The sequence below is a fragment of the Vollenhovia emeryi genome, unplaced genomic scaffold (genome assembly GCF_000949405.1).
Source record: "Vollenhovia emeryi isolate VEMERY1.0 unplaced genomic scaffold, V.emery_V1.0 DF939122.1, whole genome shotgun sequence".
Classification (NCBI taxonomy): domain Eukaryota; kingdom Metazoa; phylum Arthropoda; class Insecta; order Hymenoptera; family Formicidae; genus Vollenhovia; species Vollenhovia emeryi.
This window is the reverse complement of record NW_011967244.1, coordinates 2,685,855-2,699,736: the sequence shown is the minus strand read 5'-3', so window position 1 is coordinate 2,699,736 and position 13,882 is coordinate 2,685,855. Positions and strand designations below refer to the sequence as shown.

Genomic DNA, 13,882 nt, shown 5'->3' with positions numbered 1-13,882 from the left:
CAGGTTGAAAGCTAGAACGTATACAGGGCGGCCTGCAAGAGAACCATTTGCGAACAGCGAGAGGAATGAAGGGAGATAGCGAGCGCCGCAATTCGTATGCACCGTATCATTATGACATATAATTTGATAAATTTCGACGCATCTTCACTGGACTCCATAAAGCTTTCTCGCGCTTCTTTCATCCGAATGTTTTTCTATCTTGCAAAATGTTAAATATTTCGCTTTGCCGTGCGCGCGCGTTCATAAACAAAATGTATCTTTAAGCCTTTTGTAATCAAACGCGCCTTTGTGTCGAAATATTCGCCGCGTAATTTGCAAATTCACTTCGTACTGTGAAAAACATGCGAGTTCGTTAAATATTATCTCGCTCATTATTACATTATTTACACCGCGCGATACCCCGGTTATATGTAAATAATAAAACGACTTCCGAAAATTTAAGCAAGTTAAAACTGCATATATAAATGAGGTTTTTCAATCTGGTAAAACCATTTTTGCGGGCGTAACGAAGGGTGTAGTCGCGTTCGAATTAAGCTACGCTACGTTTGCGCGAAGCCTGCGATCGTTTTTTTTTTGAGTTTGCGGCACGTCAAATACTCACCGCGAGTCTTTCCCGCCCGAATATATTTTCTGATCGGGTTTTGCGGCGCGAGGTTGGGGATTACTAAATCAAAACTTTTATGCCCCGCGAGCTTTATCGCTCCGTCCACTGACGAGAGCGCAAATGGTGGGAACTCAAAGGCGGGCTCGCCACAAAAGGTGCTCGGTCTCTCGGGAGGGAGCATCGCGTAGGGTTAAACGGCGTAACGAGCCCGATCGTATGGCGCAAGACGCCATGGTGGATGTTCGCAGGTCGCCTAGCCGCATAGCCAGGGATTCGAATTTAATCCGGATTAGTTCGTAAGGGTCACAATATCCTCCCCCCTGGCTGCACCTCGTCGCCGTCCGCCCCGTCGGCCGTGCACACGGATGCGCGCATATAGACGTCCAGGTAAATCCGGACGGAACACACGCGGACGATTATCCTAATTCCGAGCTGACGCTTACGGCCCGCGGACTAAAAGGGGACAAACGGTCTCATCTTTCCGGCTCATCTTTGATGCATGCCGGCGCGAAATCATTTCGTGATAAAAAAAAATACACCACGGCAGGCTCTCTTACTTTTCGGACGTGTCCTACTCCCAGCCTCTTGTACAAAGAGCTTTAATGAGATCAGAATAAGAAACTAACATTGTTGTAATTATCATAATCCGTATCCCGCTTACGCGGAACCAGTTTTCAAAGTTTAACGTCGCTGCACGCGAAACGATAAAAATTATATCGGAGCTTTAACGCTGTCGTATATTTATACCAATTGTTATCGTCGCTCGTATAAATCTTATTTCGCGCTTTATCGGCCCAGGTACAAGTGGGTCGAGCTTTCGGAAATTGGAAGAATTTAAAAAAACTGTAGTCCCGACTAAGGCAAGGTGGAGATAAGAACTGAGAAAGGCAGAAAAAGGATCCACGCGGGCGCGGGGAGGGGAAGGATTAACTGTGACGCACGGAGATTTAAGGAGGATCCTCGAAATCCGTAGATTTAGGAAGTGCGTGCTTCTGTCCACCCGCATCCCCCATCGCGTCGCGCCACCCTTTTCTCCTCGCCTAGGTCGGGGCTGCAAAAGCAAATATGTACTCTCGCGCTCCCTGCATTCCTGCACGCCTTCGAAATGCCGAACTACAGAATACCCTCCTCCTCTCAAGAATACGTAAACCGATTTCTCTCTGGAAGTTGGCCGGAGAAAAGAGTCGCAGGAGGGCGCAGTTTGGCAACTTAATATGATGTACGGTGCAATTTCTTCCTTTTATATTCTTACTGTTAGCGGCGATAGCGTAGAAAACCAAGCGAGGGACGAAAGTAAAGAAACGCACAGATTTAACGACATGCAAGAGCAAGTGAGAGATCAAACGAGTATTTAATTAGGATTTCGATTTTGCGCGACGAGATTAATTTCCAACTTTGTGTATTTTCTGTGGGAGACAAAATGCGCGGAAAAGAGATATCGACTACCTTTGACGCCCCACTTTTTAAATGAATCTCAATTAAAAGGAAAAACGTTTTTAGAAAATGCAACAAATTGTTATATCGTACAATGAGGTAGCGTTGCAAACATATACGTGCATGACACGTTTCCTTCAATATGCAAAGACATTTCCAGGGCAGATAACTCCAAACTAATTTAGATTTGAGAAAATATAATTTGCCGATTGCGTTTCATTGAGCAGTAAACGTGCTGCAATTTACGCATTTAATTCTTTCGCTGGGCGTAATTTAAAAATGTTATTTAAAATATTCGAGCGCTAAGCATTTGAATAGCATTTAATTCTCGCTACAAACGGACGCGTGTAAATTGTTTCCACCGCATTATCGAGGATCAAGGAAATTCCGCCGATAGTCTATCTCGTTTACGAGCTTTAACGACCCCTCTCGCGCGACCTCCATCGGGTACGTATGTCTTCGTCATTCTTAGCGGAAGCGGACTTTATGGCGTGGCAACTGAGTTTCTGAATTGTCGCGAATGAAATAAGAGCATCGCAAGCAGGTTTTTGTATCCTGTAAACCTGATCTATCTATGTGCTCGTTGCGTCTAGAAACATTCTGTTTTACATAAGTGAATCAAAACGCTTAAAAAACTTGTCAACAATTTACGATTGTACAATGTGTAATGTACAATTTATCAACTTGCACACATTTTTCGAACGTATTTGCTGGCTACAAAATAGAATGCTTCTAGACGCAAGGAGCACATTGTAGATTAGCCTGCAATGTTATTGGGCAACAACCTCTTTCGCAACAGATAGATAAAGGGTGACAGCGTTACAATGCTATCGTTGTATCTACAAATCACGGTGCTTGTAATACCATAAGTAGAGTTGCATTAATTGTTCCCACCTTTTTACAAACGGACAAGCGATATCACGTGGCATCGAGTGGACCAAAAAAAGAGAAAGAATTAAAATCGAGGGTATAAAATTGTTTCAGCTTCGAATGCACATTGTTTTCTCCCGTTGCCTTCTTATTTATTCCGCAAGAGCCATATCGGCCTTCGCCGGACGCTAGACAGCGACGACGATTAACGCCGCTTCCGTTCCGCAGAATGCATTAATGGACGTAAGATCGTTGCCGCATTTTCCTCACCGCCGTCACCCGAGTTATCCCGACCGAGTTACGCGTTTTAAAGACGTTAAGGCTATTTTCGCACGACTCGGTCTCTCGTGAGAGGTGACTTCATTCATCCGACAAATCGACGATTTACGGCCGCGGGAATCCCGTGCGAGCCGCCCTAGATGCAAACCGAAGTAATGGGGCGTATACAGATGCACTCGTAGGGATAAGACGGCGAGGAAACAGGAAACGTAGGGTGAACGTTCGATACAAGACCGATATCTTCGTTGCATTATTTCGCGATAATCTTAAACTATTGTAAAAACTATTTGAAATATAATATCACAAAACGTGTCGACTCTCAGTCAACGATCTTACAAAATACTCAAACTTCATGAAGATTAAGTATTGACAAGGGGCGTTGCTATTGTAGCTTGATTCTTTGCGGGCAATTAAAAAATCAATTATAATATAAGCCATAAAATATGAACCAGAAAATACGAGAGGAAAGAAATACCTGTGCTGGAAGTGGATTTGCTGAGATCGAAGCCCTCCTGCTTGGGACTGGCGTTGATTTCTTGCTTCGGATGCTGGTTGTGCGCGGAGAACGGTGTCTGGGGTGCACTGAGAGGTGTCTGCGACTGCAGCGGGTGCACCGACGGGTGCTGAGACGCGTTCTGCGGCTGAGACTGCTGGGACTGATGGGACTGAGGGCTCCTCGGTATCGAGGACACACTGCTCGGCCTCGATGGTGGTGAGGCCTTGTGCGTCAATGCCAACGCTTGGCTCTGTAATCGCGGGAGAAGATCAATTTTTTTTTTTAATTTTCACGACTCACTTGTCCGTGAATTTTTCTTATTTCCTTATTTGGTTCGCTAATTGATTTTCTCTTCTTTTCTTTTTACTAGATGACTAATTAATACTTTTAATCTCGTATATTTGTTGATTTGCGGTATTGTTACTGGAAAAGGACCCGAAGTAAGCTCGAAACGTTGTAACGAACCCAATAAAAGTTGCCAGTTGGGTTGACAATGAGCTCACTGTTTCAATCAATTTTTTTTCTCTTATAAATTCACATCGCACAATAAATACGCGATTTCGGCGCAGTACCAGCCGAGATGGACTACGTAGAACCGTCACCTGTACGCACAAATGTCGCGCATTTATTCTGTCAAAGAGGAGAAGCGGTGGAAAGTGATCCCGCCTATTTAAAAGAGTACGAGAATGTAATATGGATAAATTCGATAAGCTCCACATTATAGAATATGAGAATCTTTTTATGCGCCGAAAGGACGCGAAAGAAAGTTTAATACCGGGAAGCATGATTTGTACATTTTTACGCTTATTACTCAGGCAACAAGTCCCTGGCTTCGACATTGTCCTCGGCGAAGTTTTACGGCAAAAGTATTTTCTACAAGAGCACGTTATGTAAATTATTGTGATGTTTATTTCATCGCTCGTTTGTGTATAATCCAACGAGAGTGCGGTAACCGCCGCGGGGTAATATAAATCCTTTGCTGTCCTTAATCTCTGAAGACAAAATTCCTCGGCATATCGTGCTTCTAACGGTCGCATGACTTTTTTACAGGAGTGATTGCTATAAAAGTTTTTCACAGAAACGTAGCCCCTGCTAATCCCCGCGCAAAAATAATAAAAATTTAATACAAATACGTAAATTGATATGGGCAACTTAATTTTCACAGGTTGAATTATCCGAATAGTGGCGTTGTATCATTGCCGAAACGCGCCGAGCTACGACGAGCAATTGGCTAGGATCTGCTTCTATAACAAAGAAAAAGACGCTAACTCTCGCGCGCGAATTAACTATGCGCGATTGGAGGCAATCTAGCGATTAAAAAAGCCTTCGGCGGCAATTCACGGTGGGAGCGTCGCCTAAACGCGGTCAAATCTACGACGTTTCGGTCGGGCCGAGCGAGCCGGATGATCTAAGCGTCGTCGCCGATGAAATCTGAGCACGTGCTCAATTCCGAGCGGCGGCCAGGCTAAGGCATAAGCGCGGACTTAGATTTATGTATGAGTGAACTGAACTTAACACTAACGGCTAAGCCGTCCACGGTGTCAACTGGGGTCAACTGGGCCCAGAATGCGACAATCCTACACCACCGCCGCGGCCAGCAGCAACAGCAGCAGCAGCAGCCGCTGCCGTCGTCGCCGCCGCCGCCGCCGATGTGCGAGATGCACCGAGGAGCGATCATTTTCGGCCTGGAAACTGGATCGTCGATGACGCCTCCGTGGAATACGGAGCGTCAGGCGGCGGAACGAGCCGAGATGCGAGGCGGCGTTTAACCCTCCGTGATCCTCCGCGATTTCCCGCCGCGTCTCGTGTTTGCTCGCAATAAGCGATTTTCGCGGGTTACTTAGCCTCATTATTTAATTATGAAATGATAAAATTTAATCGGCCGACACACACACGCGCACGCGCCACGTGGCGATCTTGAATAATCGATGGCGACGAGCGTCGCGTTAATTGCTGCTCGAAAATGGCAGTCCCGATTCTCAATCGAACGGATCGCACGGGACTCATTTTATGTCTGTACAAATTAATTCTATCAGCTCGCAAATCGACCGAACTTTTTTCACCTTCTTTCAGCAACGAAGCCTTTACTCGCGTATCTTTATTCGAAGAAAATAATACGACAACAATGCGTAATCATTGAATTCAGACTGATAGAAAAAGAAATATATATTTCTCTTTCCGTCCAGCCTTTAATATCTTTACACGTTGCCTTTCTCATCGATCTATCGGCTGCAACGGATCAAACCAGCGATTTTTTCGCTTGCCCGGACTGTACCGGGGTACCAGCTACTGTTTCGGGAGCTCTTCGAGGTATGCACTCGCAAAAAACACGTCAGACCGCTGAAGACCCGGGCCTGCCTCCCTGGGACGGGAGTGAGCGAGAGGAACAAGATGATGAAGAAGAGGAAGGAGGAGGAGGAGGAGGAAGGAGCGGAGAAGCGGGATGCCTGAAGGTGCCGAAGAGGGCGAGGAAGGGAGACGAGCGCTGGTCGGCGTCGTTGACGGAAGAGAGACGGGGCGGGAAACGACGGGCCCCGAGGGTCCATGTGGATCGGAGGAGGATGGCGTTGGGTCCCCGGCTCGTTTCCACGCGAGGAATGAAGACGAACGCGAGACTGAAAGCGGGAGCGTGTAAGAAGGGGCAACAGGTGGATGGGGTTAGCGGCTTATCCGGCTAACGCCCCAAGTGATATCGCGGTAACTCTGCCGTGACGCGCGAGGGGTTACGACGTTGTTGTCGTAAAATCAGGAATTTCGGCTCGCTCATCGATCCGACGTTTCGCCGCGGTTGAGAACTCGCTCGGCCTCCCGTGGAATCGCGCTGCCCGCAGGCCCGAAGAAACGTCCGGCGCGAGGAACACGGTCCTCCGAAAAAGTTCTCCCTCGAGCGATAAGAGCCCGTCCCTTATCAGGTGCCACGTTAATTGCGCGGTAATTAATTCGTTGGCGATAGCCACGTTTGTCAGGCGGACCGACGAGGACAACTGGCATGTTCAGCAGAGAGATGAGATGAAGAGTACGAAGAGGAAAGCTTGCGATAATGACTGTCGAAACATTTTCGCGAGTCGTGTTATCGCCCTTATTAAATATTGACCAGACAAAAGTAGCCGCTTAAATTGAAAGGGGCTTAAAACTGTGATGAAATTCGTTAAGAATTTTTCAGTAAAATGATATCTGCCGTCTACTACTCGCCAACGTATCGCTGGTACAAAAGGCGGCGGATGCTGCGGGGACTCGTCCAATTTGGCCGAGCCAGCGTCAATTCGCACTAACGTGTCCTCCCCTCGCGTCCCCCCCGAAACGTACGTGAACCGTGACGACTGTAAAAAATGGAATGGCAAATAATTAACCGCGAAGCGCGAGCGCGACATGGCGTCGCGGACGACGACAGTTCGGCAGGCGTTTATCAGCGGATCAGCTTATCTACCGGGTGTAACGGAGATACGTAGCGATGGCGTTTCCTGCTGGTGTGTTTCCCGTTAATGCGATAACCTTAATCGCTGACCGTGCCAGGATCCGCGTGGACCCGGAGAGGCGGCGATGGAGCGAGTTTGACAGAATTCGACGGAACGGCGCGGCGCACTCCGGACCGTCCGCGCCAAACGAGCTTACGTAAGGCCGAATCGCGATGACAGTCTTTAATATTTGGCCAATTGAACGCGTGGTCCTTTTCGGCGTATGTCTTACGTCAGCGGCGTCGTCCGTCCGGCCAATTCTACCCGTCAAAATGAAAAAAAAGAGAGAGAGACAGAGACAGAAGATTCACGACGTTCTCTCGCGTCATCGTACGCGAAGATCCTTTCTTCTCGCCTCGTCGCGGTTTCTGCGACGACGTTCGACGCGCGCAAATTATCGGGCTCTCGTCCCGCTTGTCTTTATTAATTCTTCGAATGCTGCATTAACCCGCTGAGCGCGCGCGTCATGAAAATTCGCGCTGCGAGCGACACGCCGCCGACATTCTCGCAGGATGTGAGATCATTTTAATCGCGTTTCTCATTCAGAAATAATTAAAGCGGAAATGCTCAAAAGGGAATGGCAGCTATCGATTTCGAAATTCTTTCGGAGCCTGTCGCTTCACGATCGACAAATCGAAACTGGTCTCGAAACAAGGAGCGAGTCATTCGCGTTTGGAATTCTTTGCGGTTCTCTATTGATCCAATAGAAATTTCTGCTGAAAAAATTCTAACTAGTCCGGCAGTTAGCCGGCCTTTTTTATCGCGGAGAATCGAATTCTCTTCGAAATTTCCCAAATAAAAGACTGGCATCGTAAGTGAAACTTTATGGAAATTCGGTAATAATGATGTAATCGTTTCGTAATTGTTAAAGAGATAAGCCGGTACACTTTTATAGAACATTGGAAAGCACTCGCCGGCTTCTAATCTCCATCGATATAATAACATGCAGCGCGCTGTGTACTAATAACAATTCGTAAATCTACTTAACAAAATTTCAAGCGATTCACTATCTGTTTCAGGGCCCGTGATAATTTCGCTATCTTTCGGCGGTCATCGCATGAAACGGAATTAAATGTGGCGCGACCCACATTAATCTGCAACATTCTAATCACGCTTATCGAAATATCGAGCCGCCGATATCCCCGAGCGATAATTGGCTGCCTCTTTGTGACAGATAATCCGCGGATTGATGCGTTTGCGATCGCGTTACGTAAACTGTTGCCGACTGTGGTGTCAGATACCTCGTTCCTAAGTGCAAAACACGGTAGAGCTAAAGATTAGAAAGCAATAGATAGGATCTTGCAGTGATCACCAGCAATGATCACTGATTTCGAGGGTCTACTGGAGAAAGCGGCGTGGGTACAAAAATCTCAAAATTACAACTCGATTAGCCGTACGCATAAATCTTCTTCGGCAGAAAATTGATAAACGCATTTCAAGCTTACTTAGCGAAACGTTTACATTAATATTTTAAAAGAAAAATATAATATTTCCATAACAATTCAAGCTGAATATAACATATCATAATTTCTGAAATCTCTTCTCTCTCTCTCTCTCTCTCTCTCTCTCTTCGAAAAATCTAATTGTTTATTACGCAAATGTTCATAGAAGAGTTGCTGTTGCGTATTCTGATTAAAAATTAATACGACACAAAAATACGAAACGATACTCTAATAAAGTTATCCGGCTCGAGGCCAGTTTCATCGCCGTAGCCAATTTTTCCTCGCAAAATATTCACCGAGAAAACAAAAGATCGTGTCTGCGGCATAAAAAGGCAACGTAAAAGGCCTACAGAGAGAGGACCGCGAGCTCTACCTGCGTTTGATATATCGGCTTCGGTGGCCGGATAGATGGATTACAATCATTCCGGGAGCTGGGGTGGTCAAATACCGTGACCATGCGTGTTTCAAACGTATCCTCGTGCACGCACACGTATACGTACGACGCACTTTCGAGTACACACGTGGCGGCCCGTGCGTGCACGGGCAGTCCTGCGTGCAACGCGCTGCAAGGACGCGTTTTCAAGTGCCAGAATGCAGAAGGTGCGTCGCGGCAGCGTGAAAATTTTACATCGCGAGCTCGCTCCACGCCGACGTTTCTCCGCCGTTTCGATATCGCGCGGCTTAAAAATCAACGTTACGTTTATTAACTACTTACGTTTATTAAGCGTTACAGATCCCGCTGTTATACACTTGACGGCGGCAGAAAAAAATTAATTAACGCCGACACGTCACGCGCCTACCCTCCTTTTTCCTTTCCCGTCTCGCGCGCGATCATTGTGCTCGAGTCTCGCGATCGCTCGGGCGCTTTGTTACAGCCGCAATTGCTGTTATTTACGCATATTAATTTGCCCCTTTAACGGCCAGATTTAAATGACTGTAATGCGAATTATGAGGACTGAATTTAGAATTTTTACACATTCCGTAATCCAGGTTAATGTATTGTCATTACGTTCTCACAAGAACAAACTATAAAATGGGTCTTCGTGCGCTAATGCCGCAAACGTGAAAACAAAGCTTCATGTGTGTCGGATTAAAAGCATTATTCTCGGCCTTTGACTTCTTTTCTGAAATACATCTGTATGGATAATGCATCTCCCGAGGTGCACATGCTCTCATATAAGTTGAATGGATAACTTTTCTCTCGAAAAGTGTCATTTGCACTTGACTACAATAATTCTCCAAATAAAATGTATAACCCACAATGTGATCCATGTTATATGATTCGCGTGTGTCGTATCGACGACTTTCTAAAACAGATGACAAAGTACAATGTCCCAATATTACCGTTTCTCGCCATCAATCTGTCATTTCTTCTCCAAACGCCAATTTCCAATTTACTCCAATATTTTTCGCAACAGTCAAAATGTAAGCGAAACGGAGCGCGTTACGTTATCGCGATGATTTTACATTAATTTATCTATCCCGACAATTTGTGCGAGTGGTGTTTTTTTCCCCCCTTCGCGAAAGGAGTTTTTTTTTATCGTTGATTTTTTCGATAGCCATGGTAAGCCAAAGGCGGCCATGGATCGAGAGATCGAGCGGTCAATGGAGACATGCGGTCTTATTCCGTTGAATGCCAGAACATGAACATGGTCGTGGCACAGGAAGAAGGCAGGGGCACATCCGTATCGTGGTCAGAACCCGTGACCCCCCGATACGTACATACACGTGTAAACGTACGCGCTGTTCGTCCAGCACAGCGCACACGCGCGCCGCGGCTTTGCCAAGGATTATCCCCCGCCCTACGTTGCCCTCGGTTTTCATTGTGAGATTGCGAAGCGTCGGATATACGCGCCGGATCTGAATTTCGTACGCGATTTTTGATGCGGAGAATCGAGTCTAAATCCGCGCGAGTGCTCGCGCTGCGTTTAAACGGATAATTATTTCCTTCCCATGCGAGATCATACGTCTGATAAACAATGTGTGTTTTTTTTTCGTATGCCGCATAGATGACGTAAATGCCTATCTAAAGGTATATAAATATGCCTGCTCTATATTTCTTTTTATTTCGACTCGAATGCGCGTTTCGAAAGGTGAGGTCTTGAGGTGAGGAGATCTCGCGCTGCTGAAGAAAATAAAGATTTCCGTTTGAATCTATCGGAATTTTTCGCCCTTTCTCTACGTGACGTTCCCAGTTTTATTTCATGAACGATCGCGCGATGTAGAAGCGACGCCTCCCACTTATTTTAGATACTGGGATAATCGCGCGTTCACTTATTTTAGATACTGGGATAATCGCGCGTTACACGTGGAATGACCAGCCGCTTTGAGATGCGAAAGAATCTGCCAAATTGATGACGAGGAATTAAGCGGACTGAAAGCGCGTCCAGAGAGAGAAAGAGTGAGCGGGGTGCAAGAAGCGATAGGGTGGCCAATTGGCTGTGTAATGTCAGAAAGGGGTTGCTTCTCGCCCCTCGTACTCGCTTGACACCGGGTATAGACGCTGCGTTATTTTTATAAGTTCGGCAGACCGAACGCCGAAAACGACGCTGGCGCGCTAATCCACGGCGTAAACCGTTTTATCGGAATTTTATATTCCTCAGTCAAATTAAGGTCACGTATTTTCCGTAGAGCTGTAATTTTTCGCCGGTCCCCCAGATATCAAAAATGTTTCTGCGACTTTTGTAAAACGGGATTTCGAATCCGGCACAGATTTTACTTCGATTACGCTTGGATCTTATTAATCTGCTAATAAAGAGTTTAACTGACGAAACTTCGAAGCCGTGCAAACTACAGATCACGAGACACGGCAGTGTCTCGCGCCAACTGTAATCGCAGCTAGAACCGCGCGCGCGAGACCGACCGTGTACGTTCGTTTACGCGAGTAATATTTACCCCGGCTGAGATAATATTTCTCGCAATAAACTTAAAATAAAAATTAGACACTGACGCCCTGCCACGGCTCTTCAGTCTTTATTCCCTCGAATTTGTGTTGATCACGTGACAGCCTTATGGATTTGATTAATTTGTTAAAACATATTCAGCTCTATTTTTCCTTTCTCTCGTGCGTTATCGCAGAAAAGGCGAGTGCTCATTTTCAAACTGCGCTTGTTCTTAATCAAAATTACTCTTAAAACATGTAATACGCTCTCGTGAATCTTTGAATTAATACTGCCGTAAAACGCAAACAGTAACAACGCCGTATACTTCTTTCGACATCAGTTTAGATTGCGATTCAGGATTGCGTTTCAAGACCAAACGTTATCGGGCGCGCTGTGTTGAAAAAAAGATGTGTATACGAAAATATACTGCGCACTAACAAGCTAGCTACGTTCCAGCCCGGTCGTATGAGGCATTGTTATTGTTTGTATCGCTCATTAATTCTGTCGCACGCGTTTTCTACGATTTTAAGCATGCGTGATCGACAATACCTCATGCAGTCTGAGAGAAAAATGAAAGGTCACCTGTACTTGTTCCGTCTTCGTGTTAGCAGCCATCCATGCCTCTACAAAGGTGTCCATTGCGCTCTGAAAATCCATTCCCTCCTGGGGCCTCAATAAGTCTCCTGGGCCTCGGAAGTCGCCGCCATTCGTGACATATTATATTCGAATTCTCACAAACTCATAGCGTCAATTTGAGCCCTGACACTTTTATTAATTAAGAGCCGAGCGCGATCGAAAAGTTGTTGACAGGACTCTAAAGCCGAGTGTCAGTTTTACTCGTCTCCTAAACTCCGATCACTTGGAGCACCGGTGCGCCTGCGATAAGAGTCGCGCGGGAATAGCGTAAAGCTTATTTACGAACGAAATCACAGACGTGCTGAGACGTTTATGAAATGTTCGCTTATTTACGTGGATGTAGTTCTTTTACTGTTACGAATTCTTAATTTCTAGCTAATGTATGCTAACGATTAACGCGTGGGCGATCATTTCTCTTATACCGAAACGACTTACGCACCTACAGTCACTACAATCTGCTCTAAGTTCTATTTTGGTATTAGCATGAAATATTAAATATACGATTAAACCGCGCGTAACCCTGACTAGACTGCGGAAAATCACACACGTGCTCGCGACTCATTACGATAAGTATCGTCCGGAGTAAAATCGGAGTAAATAGAGCGGCCTACAGTCTCGTCCCGTTTCTCGATCACCAATCGGCACGTCCGCCCGTTCAGAACGTCACGTACACAATTCTGTACGCCGACATCGATCGCAGTCTCTCGATCGAACGATCACAGGATCAGTCGGCGTCGCCGGTCATCTCCCTGAGGTAGCCACGAGACACTGTCTCGACGCGCGTAGATCGTCACCAGTCATCAGCACCGAACATGTGCGTGGCTCTGCGTGCTCCGAAAACTCGGACTGGATCGATCCCTCCGGTTGTTTCGGCTCGGGGGGGAGCCTCTTCGGAGCGGCTCGGGGATCACGATCGCGCGAACGTCATCGCCTCCGTCCCGTCCCAAGTGTATCTCTGGAAATCGCGTGCGATCGCCGGACACCGACGGAATGTCATTCGCGCCGCCGAGGACGAGCGCACGGTCCGCGAGGACAACACACGTTCGGTGAGAACGGCGTTCGAGCCGCGACTGTGCGCGTCGAGGCGTCGCGGCGCTCGATCTGCTGCCCCTACGACGCCCTACCCGCGAGCGCGCCGTCGGTATCAACCCCACCACCCGGTCGTATCGCTGCCGCTACCACTGCCACCACCCCACCATCGCCATCGCCACCACCACCTCCATCGCCCGCCGCGATACCGTCGCGTCGTCTCGCGTTTACCGATATCGCGCGGCCGAGTGCCTCCTCTGGTCCTCACTCGGCTGCTGGCTCACCCTCTCGCTCGCCGACTCCTCCGGAACCCACCTTCGCCGTACCCCCCGCTCCCTCTTATCCTCCCCCGATTTCGCTACGGAGCTTCCTCGCTCCGGATAAGGCGTCGTCCCTCTCGCGCCTTACCGCCTCCTTCGCATTCTTCTTTCTTCCTCGCATTAAATTCCTTCCCGCGATCGTACCCTCGTCTGTTTTTCTACCTTCTAATACTGCGTTAATATTACAATTGTAACGCGCCTTTAACCGCTGAAATTGCTGCGTAAGATCCACGAGGAAAATTGTACATTTCTCCAAAGTCCAATAGACATTTTATTATTTTTTCCAAGTTTTGTTTCATTTGTAGTCTTATTTCAATTAGTTTTGTATCGCGCATTTTTTATCATGTCACTCGTCCGTCTTTTATCTCGCTTCTCTCATCAGTATTCCTACTTATCTGTCAAAATATTCCCTTTTGGGACTACCAATTCTCTTTC

General features: G+C 46.9%; 1 protein-coding gene across 1 annotated transcript in view; it reads right to left on the bottom strand.

The window, feature by feature from the left end:
• The window catches only part of LOC105569969, a 48,181-nt gene extending 34,979 nt beyond the window's left edge, over nt 1–13,202 (bottom strand). Inside the window, exons 1-2 of the mRNA XM_012026854.1 lie at nt 12,045–13,202; nt 3,663–3,933 (exon numbers count right to left, since the gene is read on the bottom strand). Of these exons, the coding sequence (XP_011882244.1) occupies nt 3,663–3,933; nt 12,045–12,119 (346 nt within the window). The 5' untranslated portion in view covers nt 12,120–13,202. The remainder of the gene's footprint in view (nt 1–3,662; nt 3,934–12,044) is intronic.
• Nucleotides 13,203–13,882: the final 680 nt, after the last annotated feature.